This window comes from Lonchura striata, chromosome 3 (assembly GCF_046129695.1).
Source record: "Lonchura striata isolate bLonStr1 chromosome 3, bLonStr1.mat, whole genome shotgun sequence".
NCBI classification, from domain to species: domain Eukaryota; kingdom Metazoa; phylum Chordata; class Aves; order Passeriformes; family Estrildidae; genus Lonchura; species Lonchura striata.
Window position 1 is genome coordinate 83906404 of NC_134605.1, and position 22731 is coordinate 83929134.

Below are 22731 nucleotides of genomic sequence, written 5' to 3' on the forward strand. Positions count from 1 at the left end.
AAATAAAAACCCACACATTTCGTGGTTCAGAGTTCAGACTATAGAGACAAGATTAGGGTCACATTAAGATGACTAAGATGGTATGACATTACCTAGTCATGCACAGAGTAAGAAGTAATTCAGTATTGTTGGAAACTTCCAAAGTCAAAATTACATTTTGTTTGTATTACCACTGACTTCTCTGCTGAATAATGAATACTTCAGAATTAGTAGTGGAAAAACCAAAATTGCCATGGAGAAATACTCAAATCTTTTTGAAAGAGCTAAGTGTATTTTCACAAGGTTTAAGCCTGAATTGCAGATCTGGGCTTCTGAGAAATGCATGTAGTATGTGACACAGCCTAGATCTGCCTCGATGGTTATAATGGCTTAGTTGAGAGAATAAATGAGAGTGCAATTTCACTTTGTAGCTAAGCTGATGTAACTGAGCCTTGACACCTAAATGATATGTCCTACTTCCTGTGGGTTGAATCAGAGAATCACATGGCCATTAAATTAATTTGGTCAACTGGATGATTAAATAGGAAACAAAAACAATACAAAAGTTTTCCTGTTAATAGCTTCACTGCTCCCACTCCCCTTTCAACTATACAATGTGCTAGATGCAATACAATAAATCTTTGGATTTATGCAGGAGAAAAATAATTCTTCTGGGCAGGTATTCCCAGCTGCATAGATTTAGCTTTGACATGGAATACCTTTCAAATTCCTGAACCAGGATATGTACTAAAGAGAAGAAATTAAATGCTTAGTTTGGAATAGACTTTTTTTTTTTCATACCCTCTGTGTTGCAGTGTGTTTTACCCACACCAGTCACTATCTGATTCATAGGAATGTCATTATTCTGAACTGTTTCTGAGCTGTTTCTCAAGAATATCCCAGAAGGAAAGGGGAAAGAAAGTGAGCCAGAGTTTCTGCTTCTGTGGTGCATATGGGTGTGTGTTTCTGGGTCTCATGACTCATTGCACAGCTTTGTGAGGTAAATTGGACTGCATTAGCTTGCAGAGCAAGTATAAACTATTTCCCATAAATAGTGATACCTCACTTTGTCTCTAATGACTCCACAGAGCTAAATTTAGACAAGGAGCTAAGATTCACTTTCTGAAATCGGCATTTCTTTACAACTGTTGTTTCACTTACATGCAACCCTACCACACATGCTCAGGGGCCCCATTCAGATAGGGGGAGATTGGGGAGCCTTGTATGTGCCTCTGTATGTTTCATTACATCAGTCCTACTTGTACATAGTGTGTACACAAAACTAGGTTTTCTATGGTGAATGAGCATATATGTACAGAAAACAGCCGGGCAGTGATTTAATATCCTCTGTGCTAAATCAGAAACAGCATACCAAATTTAAAATAGAGTGTACTTTTCACTTCAGGTCGCCTTAGGAATTGCACAGTGTGCCATGGAGACTGCCCGGTAACTGAGATAGACCTCCTAGCTCTTCCTGCTTTGCACAAAGGGGATCCCTGAGTGCTATTCAGGGCTGCAGCAGCACAGGCTGTCTCCTGCTGAGTAGGAGTGCTCCTGTTTCAGGCAGCAGAGCACAGTAACACATGACTCGCTGGGATGAACCAGATTGCAATCTTCTAACTCGTACTGTATTTTTAAGTATCTTACTTTTATTCTGGGCTGTGGGATAGCCACAGGCTTTTACAATTCATATTCCCTTCGTCTGCCCTCACTATCCTCTGGCATGGGAGCCGGCCGGACGGGATGTCCTGTCAGCCCTGCCTCCCTGGCCTTGTGAGATTTGGCCTCAGTGCAAAGAGCTGACTCAACACCTGCTCTGGGTATAAAGGGATCGAAGTCTACTTTTATACAACGTGTGGTACAAGCGTTTAACCTCTGAAATGCCATTCCTCTGACGACTGCCTTGCAGAGCCACAGCTGTTGTGAGGACTGTGAGGAGCAGCGGTGTGTGTGGAGTGACTTCCCCCATAATGCAGCTTAGCTGATAGATCCTGCCAGGGTATCGCTGCCCATGGGAAAGTCATGTGCACTGGGTTTTAGCATTCTTCTGGGTGTTGTTTAGAAACTGCTGGAGAAACCAAACATGTTTTTCAGCATTTAATTTTGATAAGAAATTAGTACAGAATGAATGTTTTATAACATCCAGGGCCAGGAATGTACTCAGTTCCCAACAGCTCTAATATGATCTGCCATATGCAATGGCAGGATGAGTCTGTGATATAAAATTTCTCCTCCCATCTTTCATTTTTAGCCTTACTCTTTATTGGTTAGAGTTTAGGACTGATTATTCCATTTCCTTCCACACCTCTCTTAGTTATATTATGCCAGCTTTTTGGTTTTCAGTAAAATGTACTTCATCTTCTAGTGTGAAAGACGTAATTTATACAGCAAGATTCATGATTATTGGTTGAAATGTTTGTGAATTTCCATTCAGATTGACTCTTGTAACTAAGGACACCGACCTTTAGCTGATACAAATACATTAAAGTCAAGAAGAGACTTCCTTACCAAGCTATTATACCAAGAATTATGGTATAAGAAATCCATTTTTGATTACACAGATCTTCTAAGTAATGTAAACCTATGGAAATTAAGGCTTAAAGAGGCTTTTGGGTATGTATAGATTAGGAAGTATTACTGATACTTGAACCATTCTTGCTAGGTATTTGGTGCTTTTAAGGAATTGGGTAATGATGGAGGTTCCACCAGCTGCCCACAGAATCTGTTACAGTGTTTTTACCTCTAGATATTATCTTGAAGCATCATTCCCAAGATGGACAAAGTATCCCAGCAGAGGCTTTAATGAGTACTAAATGAAATGAAAAGTTTATTTTACATATCTTACAGCACTTCTGTTTATACACCTCGGTATGTTTGCTTTTTTCACAAGAGTATGGCAGTGTTGACTCATTTTCAATTAGTGATCCACTCTAGCTCCAGGTCCTTTTACACAGGACTACTGGGTAACTGCTGCTTCTCCTGTGGTTTTTGCTTCCTTACAAAGGACAAATATTAACCTTAATTTATTTCCTAATTATTTTAGCCCTTTATTCTTTACTTGCCCACATTACTCTGAGTAATGTGCTTGACTTCTGTTCTTGACTTCTGAAGTGGTCAGAGGTGTTCCCTGTCCTTTTTAAAGTGTGCAATTTAAAATTGTACTTTTATGTATTTATATTTGTATGGTGGATTAATGTCTGTACCCACAGAAACTGGTTTGATACCAGTCAGTTTCACAGTCATAACAGTAATCACTTTGAGCATGTCATCTTCAGCTGGTCTCCTACACATGCATTATTTTGTCCAAAGTTTGCTGAGTTTACTTATGCAAGTTGCCCATAAAAAGCATCAAATCTTCTCTTAAGTTCAATGATATCCATATTTTCCCATCCATGAGTCTGTTAAATCTGTCACAGTAAACAAGATCAGTTTGATGCAATCAGCTCCTTACAAATCTGGGGTTGTTACTTATCAACCTAGTATCTTCTAAAAATAGATTAATTTGTTCCAATATATTTCTCCAGGAATTGAAATAAGACCAACTGTTCCATAACTGCCCAGCTCATGTGTGTGGTTTTCCTCTCTTTTTCCTCTTTATTTATTACTTTCCTGATGGTTTTTTTCCTCCTTATTTAGTTTTCTGGAACCTCCACATTCCATAGCTTTCCACAATAATCAGTAGTAGTTCTGAGATAGCTGGCCAAATACTTCTGAGAGACTGTATTAAGAGGAGGCTAATGAAAAATACAGATATCATTTTAAGTAAATGGCCCCTCCTGTCCCCTCTCCCTCCCCCCAAATCAAGTCCTTGATCCTGTATTGTGCTTGGAGTTTTATAACTAACACAATTAAATATTGAGCATTTCTTCCTATGTTGCCTTCCTGCTTTAACCAAGGTGCTGCCACTGCTCACTGACAATTACAAATAAGTGTTTTCGATTTCTACTTTAACAAGCAATAGCCTTGAACTTTTTTGCATCTGTGCCCAGATTTGTGATTCTTCCTTTACAGAAGTTTCTCTCTTGCAGAATCCTGGAAACTAAGCCAAACTGCATTTCAGTAAACTCGTATAGATTGAGCAGGTCAAGTGTAAGTACTTTTCCAGATCTAGATTTATTCCCATAGTTCTTCCCTGATACCTTTCCAAAGTTCAATAGTCTCAAAATCTAAGTTCACTAAATAAATGTCAGGCATATGCTATATTCCCTTAAACTGAGTAAAGCTTCTGAGTGACTTGACTTGTACCACGTCTGGTTACTGTGGTTACCACAGAGTGAGAATGATGTACATGTGATTGCAGTGGAATGTGAGCCTATGGCTAGAGTGATGCCAGGAGTCAAAACCAGAGCAGTGTCAAGATGGGAGAGTGAAGAGTGAACAGGTGGATATATCTGTGCCATCCTTACTAGGCTAGCCCAGTCTCAGTACAGCCTTCTTCCTCCTTCGACCCATCCGTCCACTGGCTCCAATCTGGAGTATACTTTTGTGGTTGGCACCAAAGTCACCTTTATTATGTTTCTCTCCCTTGCAGCTCTAAGCTGCACCTCAGGGTTTTTTTATTCATACAAACCTCTTCTAGGGGAGGTTATATGAGCATTTGTTCATATAGAATGTCTCCTTCCTTGACAACCTACCTTTACTTGGCTCAGGAGGAGAGAGAGAAGGGGGAGAAGGCACAGGATCTGGAAGATAGCGATGGGAGTTCACAGGGTTTTTTTGTAAAGCGCACAATCCAGCTCCAAACCTACTGTAGTGAGAGGGGCAGCAAAATTAACCTGATGAGTGGACACTAAGCAAAGTTAAAAGCATAGCTGAGTTGCTGTGAGGGCTCAGAGAAGAATTCTAAGATGCAAGGGTGAGGATTTGAGGTCCCACTTAAACATTTTTGTCACAGACTTATTAGCGCAAGAGGATGAATATGTTGCTTTTGGCAAAATGATTTTTAGCAGAAGAGACCAGAGTTTTAAAATGGAATTTTGGATGTTCCTGATAGATTCAGAAGTCACACCATCCTCACCCAGTGGATTTTGGTTCAGTAACTGACATTTTCTTCCCACAAAATGCACTATTTACATATATATGTATGTATGTATGTATGTAAAATGCTCCCATTTAGGGCATTCTTTGAATTGAACTCCTACAAGCATTTACCATTCATTTAGGGTGTCCAAAAGGTGGTGAGATATAGTAGAAATTTGCCTGTTTGCTGCTGTTGGAAAATACTAATGCAAAACCACAGAACACTTTAACAATTTATGTTGTTCCTCCATAATGGTGGTTACTTCATCAGACCTTCACCTTATTTCTGCATTAGCGTCTAGTAATTCTGCTTTTTGCCTGGAGCCAGGGCATCAGCTGTGTAAATTAGCCTAGCATTAATGAGGTATATGAAGTTTTGTCAAATGTCTGCAAGTGAAGGGTCACTTTTTGTTTAAGCTATTATCTGCATGTATCTGCTCATTTGCTGTTTGGTTCCAGAACACTGTTACCAAAGCAGCCACCTGTGCAGTTATTTCCTCCTTAGGACACCTCTGTTCTACATCAAATACTTTCATTTTCTAGCTCACAAATGCAGAACTCTGCAGAACTCCACAGAACAGCACATGGGGTTTAAATACAGCTGCTAGTTCTGGTCACATCCCAGCATGATCTGACCACTCTGCCTGATCCCAAACCTTCGGTATCACAGTTCAGCCAGTACTAAACCTTCAATATAAATGAGCTTTCTCGTGCTGTGGATAATGTGGTTTGAAAAGACTGTCCAAAGGATTTTTTTTTTTTTTTAAAGCAGGCTATCCTCCAAGCCAGTACTCCATCACCTGTTATAAATGCTGTAACTATAATGGCAGTGCTTCCTAGAGGAAACTTCTTTCATGAGCAACAATGACTTTTAAAGAGGCTCTTGTTAAGCTATTCAGAAGACTCTGCAATTGTCACTGCGTGTTCATCCCAGTGATACTCGCAAGAGTTTTGAAGTCCACTGTGTTATACCTCCTACTGTAAGACCTTCTTTTGTGAATCTATAAGCAAGGTCAGCTATGAGATCAGACAAGATGACTTTAATTAGTCCAAGTCTTAAACTTCCAAGGATGGAAGAGTTTAATTTATACTGTCTACTAAGACAATAACTTAAACTGTATTTACTGTTGTCTCTTTCTTTTAACAAGCAATTTTGTTTATATAAAAATGCCAGCTACTTGTACAGAGCTAAGTAATTTTCAAAAATAGTGTTTTTCTATTAGTATAGATCACCTCACCCTGTTCAGTTAAACCTTTTCTTTAGGCAGGTTTTCTGTCTACTCTTTTCATATATGAATAACACCATTATTCTATTGTTCTCTTATTTCATAAGCAGATGATTGTAAAAACTGGTTGTAAGTATTAAGATCATGTATGAAAAAGGGTTTTGTAACAGGTGTAGGTGCTTTTTATTGCTGTTAGGAATCAATGCATTAAAGAACACTTATAGATGGAAGTAAGGCTGTATGCTCACGCTATAGTTTATATTGAACTTTGGACAAATGTACGTACCAGGATAATTATAATATAGGGATTAGAAAACCTTTCACAGTAAGTATGAGGCTAACTGTATAACAGAATGGTGCTGTGTATTAGAATCCAGTTTTGCTGATCACCAATTACTACTATTGGTAACTTTGGACTGCTTTTCCACCACTTCCTGAAAGTGCCCTCAAGAAATCTTAGTGCCTCTTTCATATATAGTGAGCTTGATATACTCAATTTATCAGATCTGCTTCAAGTCTTGCACATAAAAAGTCTGTTTGCTCATACTCCTGAATGACTTTGGTCATTGCAATTAAAATGGTTGTATAAGCCTAACTTACCTGCATCTTTGCACAGGAATCTGACCAAAAAAAATACCCATGTGCATATGGTAGAATTGAAATTCTTTAGAGATGCTCAGTGAGCACATCTTTTATCTCCTAGCATGATTTCACTGGCTGTGAATATGTTCTAAGCTTACAGCCCATTCTGTATGTGCTGGAGCCACATGCTAAATGGAAGTAATGCTTCAGTAGCTACTATGAACTCAAAATCCAGATGACATATACTTTTTAAAGCTGAAACTTTTGGCCTAGATTTTTTTGGCTTAGACTTTTATTTTAATATCATGTGACCTGAGATTCAAAACCCTTTTAAAATGGTGGTTTCCTTCAATACACATGCTTTAGAGCATTCTCTGTGTTCTTACACTGGAGACATATGTAAACATAGGATATTTCAGTTTAGCATATGCTCACCAGTGATCAAAGGAGAATGTCCTCCTAGTTCTGATGTCAGTATTGAATAAGCCCTATTTAAATGGCTAAATATCCTTGACTTCTTGAAATGTCTTATCTTTGTTCCTTCCTAAATGTTACATATTAAAGTGATTAGTTTTACCAAATTAATACAATCTAAAATTTTTATAGGCTGTTGCAAACAGGATTTAGTCCAGTGTAGGGCTATTTGTGTTAGCTGAGAGGATTCTTCAGAATGCATTTCCACTGTATTGTCTGAGGCTACTCATATATCAGAAGGTCCCCAGCTGTATAAATATTTTTGAGATTGATAATAGGAATGTTCTTCTAATGGAGTGGGCAAGAAAAGATACACTAATTGTTGAGAGAATAAAAACATGTATTGGTCAAACTAAAGAGGAAATAATAGAATTATTTTGAAAACTCATTTAAAGAAGTGGAGGGGGAAAATAACTGCTGTAGATTTAAACTAGGACTATGTTTAAAAATTTGTACCACAAATTCAGCTTTCATAGCTTTTCAGCTATATAGATACTGCCTTAGAGAAGAAATACCTGAAATTACTTCCTTAAGAAACACCTGATTCTAAGAGCCTTTATGAAATTATCTTCTAAGAACAGTAGCTTTAAAAAAATTAGAAATATGCAGTTTAGTATGGACCATATAAGAATTTAGTAACATATTTCCTTCCTCATGTTCCTGTTCAGGCACAAATAATTGACTGCATTTGGGAAGTGTTAAAACTACCTTTTTATGAAAATGGTTTCTTTGACAGATCAGTCCATTAAAAACACCCCCCCTCCCCCACTGAAATACACATTTGAGAAGGTAACTTCAAACCATATTGAAGAATAAAGCTTTTTAACTGTGTTTACAGTCTTTGCTTTATAGAAGACCCTAAAAAACTGTTTCCTAGCTTTCTTGCTAAATATTATATTTTGGTCTTCAAACCAAGCCACTCACAAGAATGCACTTCCATTTCCAGAAAGCAGATCACCTTCCTTTTCCTGCTCTTTTCCTATGTCTTCATATGCGGTGTCTTCACTAGTAACTGGCCCTGAAGGTTAATTTTGAGGAAAGCTGCACCATTTCTATATTCCCTCCCCCACTACTACTAATCTCTGCTGAAAAACATAAGAAGGGGTGAGAGAGAATTTGTTTTTTTCCTTTCTTAAAAAAAAAGTGTTTAATATCTGAACCCTTTTTCAGATATTGAACACTTTTATTATCTGAAATGCTTGTTTTTGTAAAAGGTGTACTCTAAACTCAGCATGCTCTCTAATGACATTTTGTTGTTTTGTTTTTTTTTACAAAATGCATCTTTTTAATTTTTCATGTGGGAAAAATACCTTATCTTATGGAAACACTTCCATATCAAAGCATGATATCCAAGTTTAGTGCTCTCTAATGAATTTGATGCTGGGTTTATCTCAGAGAAACTTGAAGTTAAGTGGAAGGGTACATTTGTAGATGCATGAGGTAGTTTTTTTATTAGTTTGCTGATGTTTTCTTTTTTGTTTGTTTTTGAACAAGAAGCTGTTTCCATGCTATACAACTGCACCCTGAAGAGCATAACAAGAAATGGATGATAGTTGTCTATAGATAAGTAACTATTTCTGACAGGCATATAATGTAGCTGAATAAGAAGATGGACTACATAGCTTTGCAGATAATTTAAAAATAACAGAGACAGTTCAGCTATTCATTTTAATTTCTCTTGGATGGGTATAGGAGATGTTGAATATTTAATGATTTTTCTTATATCAGTTACAGGCGACTAAACCAGAAAAAAAAAATCTACTGGAATCACGAGGGCCTTTATTTCTGATGTTGTGAGCTGTTTTGTGACTCCTCATTGCCACGATTCTAAAAATAATTTGCCAGGGCTGCCGGTTTTCCCATGTGAAAATACAGTATGGGGGCAGTTTCTGCAGTCAGGGTTTCTTGCACAGAGAACCCCTGTCCTGAATACTTCCGTGACTGATCCATTTGCACTTCAGACGCATCTTTACTGATAGTGCGTCTGCCTTGATTTGTATTTTTTGTGCCGAAGTTTCCTAAGACGAGTCAACTTTCGTCCTCTAACGGTAAAACAAAACCAGAAAAATATTTTTCATTTTTTTTTAAGCCAAACGATGGCTTCTTATTCCGGTGTGATAAGCTTCCAGAAATTCCTGCTCTTCCCCTCCTTCTCCACGTTTGATTCTGCGAGACTTGCAACGTACGGGGGTAGGGGGAGTTTCGCGATGTTCAGCCGGCATTTGTTACTTGCCGGTCAGGGTAACTCACTGAATTTCTAATCTCGCTGATTGCGTTCCTTTGTGCCCCCAATGCGAAATACAATTAACTCGCCGGGGCTGCTCCCCAGGGACTTTCGTCCCTCGGGCCCGGCCTGACGCGGCCGTAGCCCGGGCCCGAGCGCTGGGCCCTGCAGGGGCCGGGGCTGCTCGGTGCTGCCCCGCTTCCTTCCGGGCAGGCGGCATCCCGCCCGCGCTCCATCCCAGCGCCACAGGGACACGGCTCCCTTCCCGGCGGAGCCCTCGGCACAGCGCCGGGCCCGGGTCCCGCTCGGGGCCGGGGTCCCGCTCGGGCCGGGCGGGTCCCGCTCGGGCCCGGGTCCCGCTCGGGCCGGGCCGGGGTCCCGCTCGGGCCCGGCGGGGGCGGGCCGCTCCGTGCCCGGGCGGGGCCGCGGGGCCGCCGGGAGCGGTGACGTGTCCCGAGACCCCGCCCCCCGGCAGGCTATATAAGGGGCGGAGCTCACGCCGTCGGTCTTTTTCGCTCCGGGTTTGCCGCCGTCGCCGAGCAGGTGAGGCGCGTCCGCCGGGCCGGGCCGGGCCGGGGTCCGCTCGCCCCGGAGGCCCGGCGAGCGCTGGGCCGGGGCGTGCAGGGGGCCGAGGGGAGGGAGGGGCCGGGGGTGCCGGCGGGAACCGAGGCGGACGGGCGGGCAAGGGAGCGCGGGGCGGAGGGATGGCGGCGCATCGTTCTGCTCGATTACCATGTGCACACCCCCGTTGTCCGCGCTGAGGGCGGCGGAGCGGCGTGCCCGGGCGGGCGTGGGGCAGGAGGCGCCCGGCAGCCTCCCCTTGCGCCCCGCGGGCGGCGGCGCGGGGCCGTGCCGGGCGGGGCGGCGGGGCCGCCGGCGGGAGGGGGCCGGGGCACGAGTGCAAAAATGGCCGCTCGCCTCGCCGCCCGCCGCCAGCGCCACAAAATGGAGGACGCGGCGGCCCGGGCGGGGTGAGTCACACAAAGGAGCGGGGCGGCCCCGCCCTCCGGCTGCCCGCCGGGCCCGCTCGCCGCCGCCCCGCGCCCCCGCCGCCGCCGGGGTAACTCGAGCCCGGGGAGGGGGCGACGCGAGGGGCGCTCCGAGGGGCCGCGGCCCGCCCGCCTCGCTCCTCCCCTCCCCCGGCGGGGCGGGGCCGCCATCCCGGCCCGGCCGCCCGCGTGCGGCTCCGCCATCGCTGCCCCGAGGCCCGGCCCGAGGCGTAACCAGCTTCTTCTCGGGAACCTGCAGGTGTCGATTCTCTTTTGCCGAAAGAAAGAACTCAGCTAACATCCAAAATGGGAAAGGAGAAGACCCACATCAACATCGTCGTCATCGGCCACGTCGATTCTGGCAAGTCCACCACCACCGGCCACCTCATCTACAAATGTGGGGGCATCGACAAGAGGACCATCGAGAAGTTCGAGAAGGAAGCGGCTGAGGTGGGTGGGCGCATAGCAGCCAGCAAAATTCTGGGCTGCAGGAATGACTAGCCCCTTAATTGAAAAGTGAACCTGCAAAGCCTTCAGTGGCCACGGGGAGGCGGTTCGGTTGCCTCTGCCCCAAGAGCTGAACAAGTGGGTCAGTGTTGCGTGGCCACAGGGCGGCAGCTGCGTTGCAGTTGTCCCCGAGGTAGAACAAGTGTTGTAAGTGTTCCATCTGCCCTTGTGTTAATTGCAGAAACTCAGGTTGTGAAGTGTAAAGCAAGTCAAGAGAAGGTAGTCTAAAGCTACATCTGAATAGTAACATCTCGAATCAGGTTAAATGGCCAGATACAAACTACATAGAAGGATAGTTGATAAAAGTCTTAATTTAAAAATCTGGGAGTTTTACTGATACTGTTCTTTTTCTGTGTAATAACAGCACAGGTCATAAGAACATAGAATAAAATTTGACAAATGTTTATCAGAGTGGAAATTAAGGTGTTGATTATTGCAAGGATTGAAGTAGTAGGAGGACTTAAAATTGTAGAAGATACCTGATAGTAGGACTCAGGCTCAAGAGCTCTATCATAAAGATGCTTTAGTGAAATTAACAAGCTGCCAAGGAGTCTGAACTGTCAGCAAGTTCAATAAGATTCAACAGTTGGCATCTCTCACCAGTAGTGCTAAGCGTATCTTGTTGCTGTTTTTATGAGCAGCAGCGTTTTTCAGTGTTAAGCCAGTTACTATTAATAGATTTTGCTCTTCAGTCAGTGTGATCTTTCTGAACTAGTTGCAGATACAAAACCCCTTCTTTTTAATGGTAATAAAAATGGGTTTTTTTCTGACTGTAGATGGGCAAAGGTTCCTTCAAATATGCCTGGGTCTTGGACAAGCTGAAGGCTGAACGTGAGCGTGGTATTACTATTGATATTTCTCTGTGGAAATTTGAAACAAGCAAATACTACGTCACCATCATTGATGCTCCTGGACACAGAGACTTCATTAAAAACATGATTACTGGAACTTCTCAGGTATGTAAAGAAAGTACGATTTGGGGGGTTCTGGAACGTTGTTCCTTGGTTGCTTAGGGGGCGGTTCCTGTATTACTTTGGCATACACGCAAGCATTATAGTGAGGTTGTTTTTTCTTTTTTTTTTTTTTTCAAAGGCTGATTGTGCTGTCCTGATTGTTGCTGCTGGTGTTGGTGAGTTTGAGGCTGGTATTTCCAAGAATGGGCAGACCCGTGAGCATGCCCTTCTGGCCTACACCCTGGGTGTAAAACAGCTGATTGTTGGTGTCAACAAGATGGATTCCACTGAGCCACCCTACAGCCAGAAGAGATATGAAGAGATTGTCAAAGAAGTCAGCACCTACATCAAGAAGATTGGCTACAACCCAGACACTGTGGCTTTTGTGCCAATTTCTGGTTGGAATGGTGACAACATGCTGGAGCCTAGCTCTAACGTAGGTTTGACATTTATTTCTGTTAAGGCATGAAACTAGGAAGACTGTTAAGTCCAATTATGCAATGATAAAACGCACATTTTGTAATAGTTATGTTTGGGAAGTGCTAAAGTTCAAGATAAATCTTAGCAGTTACAAAAGTTCTTACTCTGCAGCAGTAAATTGAAATGATGCTAAGGGATGCTGCTTGGGCTTTTTCAGGCTTGGCACCATTAAATTTGGCAGTCGGATTAACCTGGGTTTGTTTGCATTACAGATGCCCTGGTTCAAGGGATGGAAGATCACCCGTAAGGATGGCAGTGCCAGTGGAACCACCCTCCTTGAAGCCCTGGACTGCATCCTGCCACCAACTCGTCCAACTGACAAACCTCTGCGTCTGCCTCTTCAGGATGTCTACAAAATTGGTGGTATGTGTTCTCTGGAATGCTGCTCACGTGCCAGCAGCAGCAGCTCTTTTCCAAGTCAAAAATTAGAATTCTTGTCTCGAGTGGGGTTTTTTCCCCATAAGGGCATATATTTACTAAGCTGAATAATAAATAATGCTGTTGTTGCTTTTGCAGGCATTGGTACTGTACCAGTTGGCCGTGTGGAAACAGGTGTTCTGAAGCCAGGCATGGTGGTTACTTTTGCCCCAGTCAATGTAACAACTGAAGTTAAATCTGTTGAGATGCACCATGAAGCCCTGAGTGAAGCTCTGCCTGGTGACAACGTTGGCTTCAATGTTAAGAACGTGTCTGTGAAAGATGTTCGCCGTGGTAATGTTGCTGGTGACAGCAAGAATGACCCTCCCATGGAAGCAGCTGGCTTCACTGCACAGGTATTTTATGCAGCTGTTCAGGGATGTTGGGAGCGTAGCTCTCTAATGCAAAATAGGAGTCTTGTTAGGCTAAGCTATAGAGAGAGCAGCATAGAGTTGTATTTTGAGTTGTATTTGGTTGAAGCAAATCTTACTAAGTCCTTGGCTTTGTAAGAACACGTCAGTGTTCAAAATCACACCCCTTCTAACTTGGCTTTCTTTTGTTTCTTAGGTCATTATCTTGAACCACCCTGGCCAGATCAGTGCTGGCTATGCCCCTGTGCTGGATTGCCATACTGCTCACATTGCATGCAAATTTGCTGAGCTTAAGGAGAAGATCGATCGTCGTTCTGGGAAGAAGCTGGAGGATGGTCCCAAATTCCTGAAATCTGGAGATGCTGCCATCGTTGATATGATCCCTGGCAAACCCATGTGTGTTGAGAGCTTCTCTGATTACCCTCCTCTCGGTAAGGCATCTCACATTAATATGGGTCTCTAGGAAAGACACTCCTCCATTTCTAGTATTGGGAGGCAGTGTGTTCTGTGAAATGTTAATGAAAGCTGTAACTTGAAACTGTGAAGTGGAGCCAAGGCTTTACGGCTGCATGGAGAGAAAACTAGAGAAGGTTCCAGAGCAGTGCTGACCCATTTACAACAACCTGTGTGTTGCCACTGCGCAAATTGGGCTGTAAGATAGGCAGCATAGACAAAAGTCATGAAATGTGTTTTTTCTTTCAGGTCGTTTTGCTGTGCGTGACATGAGGCAGACGGTCGCTGTTGGTGTCATCAAGGCTGTTGACAAGAAGGCTGGAGGAGCTGGCAAGGTCACAAAGTCTGCCCAGAAGGCCCAGAAGGCTAAATGAAAATTCTGTACACCAGCTGCCACCTCAGTCTTAACCAGTGGTGGAAGAACGGTCTCAGAACTGTTTGTCTCAATTGGCCATTTAAGTTTAATAGCAAAAGACTGGTTAATGATTACAATGCATCGTAAAAGCTTCAGAAGGAAAGGAATGTTTGTGGACCATTTGTTTCGTGGCAGTTTAAGTTATTAGTCTTTAAAATCGATAAATTTTTTAAAATGGAAACTTGACCAAAAATCTGTCACAGAATTTGAGACCATTAAAGCAGAAGTTCAATGCTATGTCTCTGTGTTCTTTGGGTTAATGTTGAGTTTATGGCAAAACTTTTATCTAGTCATGATGGAATAAGAAATGATTGTTACTTAAATACGTTCATAAGTTGCAAAGCAGATACTCAAAACTACTTGTTTCTGAAGAGTAGAACAAAATTCATACACAGGTTTACTTTTAAACTGATCTAAGCCTTAAAAACTTTTCTGGTGCTTTTTTCAAAAACTTTTTAGATTGGATTGCACAAATACCAGGTAACATTAACAGTGTTTTTGTGCATTTTGTGAAGTATTGAGTAAACCAAGAAAATTCTACATTGAGAAGAAGTGAATACTTTTAACCTTTAATACTACAAAGAAAGAATCCAGTGTTGGGTTTCCAACATCTTGTACACTGATTTTTTTAGTCAAAAGCAGAACCATATTTTTTTTTTCTGGGAAACCGATGTTATGTAGCTCTTCAAAAATTAAACACTTATACATAGATGTTTTCTAATAATTGGTAAGACGGTAAATAGCCAAATCTGGAGCTTCTGTCTAGAATTACACTTTGATACAATCTGAGTTACTCACCATTGTAGCCAACACCAAATGGCACAGTGGTATGGTGCCTGCTATTTTCTTTAACAACAGGGTGAAAATTTGTATCAAGCAGTCAGTTGAAGGGAACTTGAGTATCTAGTCCAAACTTACTAATAATCAGTAGACAAATAACCCCAAGTTAAGTGTTCCGGGTTATGAGAATGCTGGCTGTAATTGGGAATTCTGGCATAGAAGCCTTGCTTCAAATCGGTAAATGATGGCAAGCAGTTAATGGATAATCAGAGCTAACTTGCATAATGGTGCAGCTGTTTTATTAACCTTTCACATGATTTCCCCACAGCATCCCCAGGATAGGTCAAAAAGATTTGGTATTTGTGAGGGACTAGTTCCATGACACCAGTGTGTTTCTTCTGCCTGTAATGGCTGTATTATCTGTGTTCTGTTTTCCTTTCCTTCTACAGCTGTGTGCTTGTTCTGCAGGAACTCACATCTGTACTGCTTGGATAGGTCTGAGCCGCTGTTACTTCTTGCTCTTTGTCTGGATCTTTTCTCCTTTTCTGCTTACCTTCTGTGTCTTTAACTGCAGTGGAACCTTGGAGCATTACACAGTTTTTGGAGGTACAGTGGAAGCAAGGGCTAGAAAGCTTCATAGCTGGCTGTGTAATTCAGTAAAGAAATCTTAAATTCTGCTTCTGGAGGTTTGTCAAGTGTCCCCAAGGCAACAGGAAGTACATACATAACTTCAAAATGGAGGCAGACCTACTGTTGGTCATAATAAAGTTTGAAGTATCTTGCCAAATCTTATCATGCGTTTCAGTTAAACTGCTAAATATTTTCCAAGAGGCTTCGGTCAAACTGGTTCAGCAGAGTTCTGATTTGGATGAAAAACAAAAGCAGCTTTGCACAGGCTGCCTTCAGCGCAGCTCTGCATTTGTTGGATTTCCTTCACATTCCTTTGTTAGGTGCAGGATGTTTGGTTTGGCCAGCCATGGCCTGGATATGCAACACCCAGTCTGGAGTGCCTCTGTGCACGTTGCACGGTTGTCCTCAGCTGGGCGTACATGCTCCATGGTAATTTGGAAACGGGCTCGTAGTAAGCAACTCCTTCAGATCCTTAGGGAAAATAAGGTTGGCCCACAGTGCAGTGTGGTGCTGCTGCTGCAAGAGGCCCTTAGGTTACCTGTGATCAGATCAGCTGCCAGAGCTGCTGGGAGGCTGGGTCCCCTTAAAATGGCCTGGCTGAAGAGCAGAGCAAGAGTCAGCTGCATAGGTTGTGGCAGATGGGCTGGTCCTGCTTCCAAAAGGAAAAAAGCCTCTAAAGTATGGCATCTAACAACTTCATGTGTGCAGCAAAACACTAGGGAATGCTCTGCCTGCAATACTAGCAATTGCTTTCATGTATGTAAAACCTACATTTTACATATTTGGTTTTTGTAACTTTTACAGACCAGATTTTCTTTCTATGCACTAATGTAATACCACCTCAGTTCTTTTATTAATCTGACTACCTGGGGAAATTGTTAGACTTTTGTAAACAAAATTTCGGAATAAAACTACTTCGATCAAGCTTAATAAATGTCCTTAGTTGAGAACTGTATTTGTCTTCTGACTGCTTATTTCTTTAAGCAACTTTTACAGCTGTCCTTAAGTCTTACTGTCCTACAATGCTGGTGGTGTTCATACAGAAGTATGACTGCATGCTGCTGTGATGATGGAGCCAGCTGTGAAGGCAGAAAACTGTCTGGAGTCTTGGCATTCACATTCACATTTGTGAATGTTTCCTTTCTACTTGATGAATGTGTTGGTAGTCCAGAGGACTTTAAATACACAGATATATTCCAGAAATGTTATGTGGTGACGTGCTGGGGGAAATGGAGCAGTGCAGTCATAGCTGATATCACTAAGTAACTTCTTGCTTATTGTTGGTTGCCTAGGTGGATAGTTTAGGCTGGAATAAAATGGACTTTGCTCAGACCACTTCCCAGAGGCATTTTAATTATATCTCAGATCAGTTTGTACTAGGCTAATAATTGGAGTAACTTAGTTAACTCAAATTGCAAATAGACTAACTCACATTCTGAATTTAGCTGTTTTAGTATATTTTGAAAGGTATTGACAAATTTTGAAAAACTATTTTCTGTAAATGCATATTTTAAATTCTAGGTTTGGTCAAGATCAACCATGTAGAGACAAACTTTGTACTGTACAGGGATATTCTTTTCCTCGTTGGTGCTAAATAATTACCTGTTAAAGAACCATATAAGTTCAGTCTGAATACAACCCCCCTGGTTTTAATTTCTATTAGTTCTATGTCTGTGTGGTGCCCAGAGGGACTAGGGGGTGGAGGATGCAGTGGGAGGGCTGATAAGCTGCCTCCCCAACAGCACCCTGAGGGACCCTGAACACTTATGAGGTCCTGCTCAAGGCATCTGCTTCACCAAGAGCCCCTTTTCTACAAGAACTTCTCACATGCATTTCACTGCAAGTTATAAATTCCTAACAGTATTAGCACTTTTGAACTTATTAGTTTCAATAACTCAAATTTTTCATGTCATCTGACTGCACCAAGCAGTACTTCCTGTCTATGAATTTAGTTTTCTGAAACTGCAAGTCTTAAATAATAGCCAAACCATAAACTAAACAGAGGAGTAAACTGTGACTATGGAAGATAATACTGGGCAAAATTACCCTTCTCTTACCACGCTGCTCCTGCTTACCAAGGAGAGGCCTGAAACCACTTCAGGAGAAAGAGGGCGCCTGGGGTGTGAAAGAGCTGAAGAAAAGTCTTCTAGATATCAAAACTGTATTGGCTTCCAAGGTACAGAAGCTGTGGGTTTTTAGCCTTTTCTGGGTCCTCTTTATCCCCTTCAGATTACTTCTGCATCATAAGTCAATTACATAGTTGCCTACTTTTTTAAAAATCAGGTTACTTTCCCTGGCTACCTATCAGTAATTCTTTAATCCTTTAATGTTTCAAATATTTACACAACATAATTCAAATCTGCCAGCTTCTCTGTACTGGTACAGTGGCAGCTGAGCCCATATTTTCCTTGGAAGATGCTGAGTGAGGTACTGAGGGAAGTTGGAGGTAAATCAGAATGGGATACCCTGATGCAGATCTCTGGCCTCTGGGTGGGAGAACGGTGGGGCAGCAGTGGGGTGCACATGGGCTGTCAGCCAAGGAACTGCAATTTGTGCAGGTTTTGCTTATTTCTTCCTTTAATAAAGCAAAATAAGTTGGAAAGCACCTAGGCTTTCTTTGGTGAATCATCCCCATGGGCCAAGTGTGTGATTTTAAGGATGAAGTAGCAACAGCTTTGCCCTGTGTATGCTGAGGTCCTTGCTAAGTCTCCTGGCTTTTCTCAGCAAAGCAATCCAGAGCCCTGGGCATCCTGCAAGGGCATCTGCTGGCTCAGGCCCAGCACAAACACTAGTCTTTGGGTTAATATGATGGGTTTTTTTGCATTACATAGTCACTGGAAATTAGCAGAGCCAGCTCACCCCTAACTCAGGGCTCTGCCTGCCCTGACAGCAGCAGTCACAGTCACATTTTCCCTTTCAGCCCAGTAAAATCTGGATTATTTAATGCCAAGGGAAGAGCCACAGTGTTTCCACATCCCAGGTGCCTATTCTGCACAGATCAGCACAGCTGGCAAAGTTGTTGACTAAACCTGCACAGAGATGGACATGCAACACAAATGTCCCTCCTGGAGGGGGCTGATTGCAGGTAGGGCTGAAATTTTAAAGGAGGTTTCAGATTCCTCTTATCTGCAGCTACCTGGGCACATCTTAAGCAAAATGCCCATTTTCATGCATTATATATATATATGTATGTATGTATACACACACATGCACACCTATATATTGTATATAACATATGTCTACATCTACATAATTTAATAAAGTACCTAATTATTTTTTTATAATTGCCATTGCCAGACACCTTAAAATCTGCAGTTCCTATTTTGAAGCTGGATTCTAAGCTAATCCTTAGTAAACAAAATTGAATGCCTACAAATGAATAATAAATTATTATTTATACATATTATTTATTTTATATGTTATATATATTTCTTCTTATTAAATAATTAATATTTAATAAATATTTAGTTTATAAGCTAGGCTGTGGTTCTGCTGATAGAACATGAGTATTTTGGAGAAAGGGATGTAGGATTCTTGGTGTTGAGTTGTCTCTATGTTTAACAAGTCCTTTAATAGCCTTTTCCAGAGGAAAAAAAGGAAGGAGTAGATGAATTTAAATGTCATTATAAGTTTGTTTGACTGACATTACTAGTAACAGTAACTAATATCACCTAGCCTGCTGCTGAAGCACTTTTATGGATTACAGTACCCTAATTCTTTGGAGAAGGAGGGAGATATATATATGTGGCCTGGGAGTGGGAGAAGGAAAACCACCCTGAACGGGGGCTCTGCTCTACTGCAGTCACTTCCTTGTGAGGGAAATTCCTGCGACTCATTCCTGGGCACGCATTCCCCAGACTGCTACACACGTGGCACAGCCAAGGAGAGCTGAGGTCACTGCCTGTGACGTGACCACTCTGTTCCTGAACAGCCGCTTCCAGCTGACACCCACCACTGTCCACCAGCCAGCTGGGGGCAATGTCACCGAGCCAGCCCTGTCACCTGCCACCTGGCCAAAGTCTCCCGAGATGCAGCCGGACAAGGACAAAGCCTCTCTGAAGTGCCAGCTCAACACTACCAGGCGCAGCAGCCGTTCCACTTGTGACTCCCAAAATCCTGTACACGTGTAACACAGGCCGCCACCTGGTCATGCACGGCAATTTCCAAGTTAAACCACAGTAGACTGGGAGGGAAGAAACCGGTCACGAGGCTGTTGTCACCTGCCCTCTCTTCTTGCTGCCCTGTGAGGCAGAGCGAGCTCATTTCCCACCGGGCTCCGTGCCTGCTCTTCAGTTAACCACATCCAGCACTAAGTCGCTGGGAACAAGAGCACGGTGTGCTTAGCAGTCGCCAGCGGCGCCTGCAAATGTCCCTCCTGGGGCTTGTGCTGGGAGCTGCAGCTGATGCCAGCCAGGAACGCCTTCAGCCCTCACTCACCGCACCCGCCGCCCGGCTTCGCGGAGCCGCGCTCCGCCCTTGCAGCGCGCCCTGACCCGCTCCTGCGGCAGCAGGGAGACACCCACTCTGCGGGGGCACGGACAGGGAAGCTGAGGCTCTGAATGTGCCTGCTCAGAGCTGAGCACCCCAAGGAGACATCACAGGCCGTCAAAAAAGTCAGTCTTAGGTCTGCAAAGAGGTGAAGACACAGCCTCCAGCTTTCAGGATAGAAGGTTTGCCGGTGCTGCATTCCTTGGCACAGAGGTCAAAGCCCAGGTACACACAATGGTGAGTATGGAGTCGGAGATCCTCTGGTGGGGATCCATATCACTCTCCTCCCTCAGAGCTACAGATGAAGGGTTAAACCTGCGCAGCAGTTTAGAAAGGAGACAAAAGCAGAGCTTGTTTCCCCAAAGCATGACTGTCAGTAAACTAACAGGTCAAGAATCAATCCTTTTTCCTCTGTCCTTTATGTAATAGCAATTGCAGAGCATATCTCCCATCTCCCATCTCAATGCCTGGACACCAGTAATTTTAATCAAAGGAGGGGATAGGTACCTTTTTTTTTTTTCTCTTCTCAGTAGTGCCATGAAGTCAAAGCAAAAGATGGAAACAGCACCCTGGAAGGACTCTGAGCAGCACTGGCATGGTTTGATGGGAAGAACTGACAGCACCTCCTTGGGGGAAACAGCATCTCCAAGGGGACAGTAGATTCCTCCCTGCATGCACTAAATGACATCCTGAGATATCTGTCACACCTGAGAAACACAACCTGGGGAGTATGGTCATCAAAGCTGGTAACCCCTGAGCATCTAAAAACACTGCATGTGATGACTGTTACTTAACAAAGTGCAAGGGCAATGCACAACTAGGAGGCACATTGTGCTTGCCAAGGGCCAGCCAAGTGGGGGACTAAGACAATCAGCCAGGGCTGCACCACTGCAAACATCCCAGCAGCACTGAGACCATCAAAGGTTGCAGCTTTGTGTCCCCTAGCATAAAATGTCTTTCCATTTTCCTCTTGCTTTCATCTCCCAGGCAGAAATAAAGACAAGATGAAGAAACTGCTCAGTTCAAGTACCACATGAAATAAAAATTAGAGTAGGGAACAAAAAGAACGTGTCTTAAAAATCTGGGATAAGATAGAGTGGTAAATATCTGAGGAAAAAATGCTGATCACCAGGCCTGTGTTCTGCAGGAGGGAAAGAGAGACATACACACTGGAGCAGGGAACAGAAGGACAGTTGGTGTGTGAAACAAGTTAGGTCAACCTCACCACACATCCTCCCTCCCTGCTAGCCTAATGACAGCAAAGATTACTGGACAACAAAGTGCCATTCATTACTGCACAGACATTGAAAAGCAAGCATGTTAAGAGCAGACTCCTCCAGTCCTGCCCTTCCTGTCGGTCTTAGTGAGGCCACAGGACTTGGGAAGGTCTAAGCTCACTTCGTCCTCATGAAAAAACCAAACCTTGGGCCTTGTAACAAATCCCCAGTGGTTAGAAACCAGATGGCACAAGGTGTCCCTCCTTTATCTGCCCATGCTACTTGAGCAGATTATTTAGCCTTTCTGTGCTTGGTTTTCTTACCAAAATATATAGAACTACTTGCAGCAATTTATTTTCATGTTAAAAGTCTTCTTAAACAAGAACTGTTCAGCAAGCACAAAATATTGTGGCAAACTCTGTATACATGAAACCAATACCTGAGGGACAGCCAGTCCTCAAACTCGTGCACAAGCCAGGTTTTCCATTTCAGCAAATATGGACATCATTAACCTACATATGTGAACAGAGGACACCCTGTTTTAACAAGGGAATTCACCAGTGGCCAAAGATCCACTTCACTCTGAAAGAGCAGTTGTTACAGAGGGAAAAAAAGGAAGTGCATAAGTGCATGGCTGGGAAGCAATGCACTTATGACTTCAATTCCCCCTGAACTTAACTCCTTCCCCTTCCTTAGACCACAGCTGTGCATTATAAAATTGTTAAACATAAGAAAATTCCCCTCCTTCTGCTCTTCGATACTGGTGCAGCCCAGCTCAGTGGAATCACCCTTTCATTTATGTTGCATATGTGAGACCAAAAGCACAGAAAAATTTAGCACACAAAGCTGAGGAAAGTGTTTCACAAGGTACTTGCCTTTAAAGACACATTATTGAAAGCTAAATACTCCTGTCAAATGACTGATGACAAGAACTAGGAAGTGCAGTTTTGAAACTGCATAATCAGATTAAAAGTGAAGATTTAGGGTTTCTTTGGATTCACATAGCTGGAATTCTATGAGCACCATACTTGGAGCCCAAGTTACACCACAGAAAGCATAGCTGCCTTTCTTATGCTGAACTTAAGGCTTGCAAGATTGAAGCGAATCTTTGAGCCAACAAAGATGGAATGAAAACAGGCCACAGATATAAAGGAGCACATAGATGTTCACCTTTCTGAGCCATTCTGACAGGAACTGACCTACAGATCACTCTTCCATGCCAGCCAGTGGATGGTGACAGGGAAGTGCTTTCAGGCAGGTGGGATAATGCCCCAAACTGCAAACTCTGCTCATCCTCCTGCTGCATGACAGAGTCTCTGTCAACAAAAAGGATTTACTCTGACTCCTTTATCTGGACAGGAGAGCAACCCTCAGCCAGAGCAAATATGCAAAAAAAAAATTCCAGAATCATATTTTCAATATTACAGATATATATATTTGGGTCATGGTTGAACTCAATGACCTTACAGGTCTTTTTTCCAACCTCTAAGATTCTCTGATTTTACTGTATCAAAATGTATTCTGAAG

At 43.0% G+C, this 22731-nt stretch overlaps 1 protein-coding gene across 1 annotated transcript; it reads left to right on the forward strand.

Annotated features, from left to right (window-relative positions):
• Window positions 1-9928: 9928 nt before the first annotated feature.
• Window positions 9929-14326, forward strand: EEF1A1 (eukaryotic translation elongation factor 1 alpha 1). Its single transcript, XM_021553783.2, has 8 exons — window positions 9929-10047; window positions 10753-10943; window positions 11777-11956; window positions 12093-12389; window positions 12646-12796; window positions 12950-13206; window positions 13418-13652; window positions 13924-14326. Exons 2-8 carry the CDS (start codon window positions 10800-10802, stop codon window positions 14046-14048), a joined length of 1389 nt encoding a protein of 462 aa, XP_021409458.1. The 5' UTR covers window positions 9929-10047; window positions 10753-10799; the 3' UTR covers window positions 14049-14326.
• The last annotated feature ends 8405 nt before the right edge of the window (window positions 14327-22731 follow it).

What these genes read in the sequence shown, in the direction of transcription:
- EEF1A1 (XM_021553783.2), top strand. Translation starts at nt 10,800, where the DNA reads ATGGGAAAGGAGAAGACCCACATCAACATCGTCGTCATCGGCCACGTC. An exon ending in TGATTACTGGAACTTCTCAG is followed by an intron (nt 11,957 to 12,092) that starts GTATGTAAAGAA and finishes TTTTTTTCAAAG; the next exon opens with GCTGATTGTGCTGTCCTGAT. An exon ending in CAGCTGGCTTCACTGCACAG is followed by an intron (nt 13,207 to 13,417) that starts GTATTTTATGCA and finishes TTTGTTTCTTAG; the next exon opens with GTCATTATCTTGAACCACCC.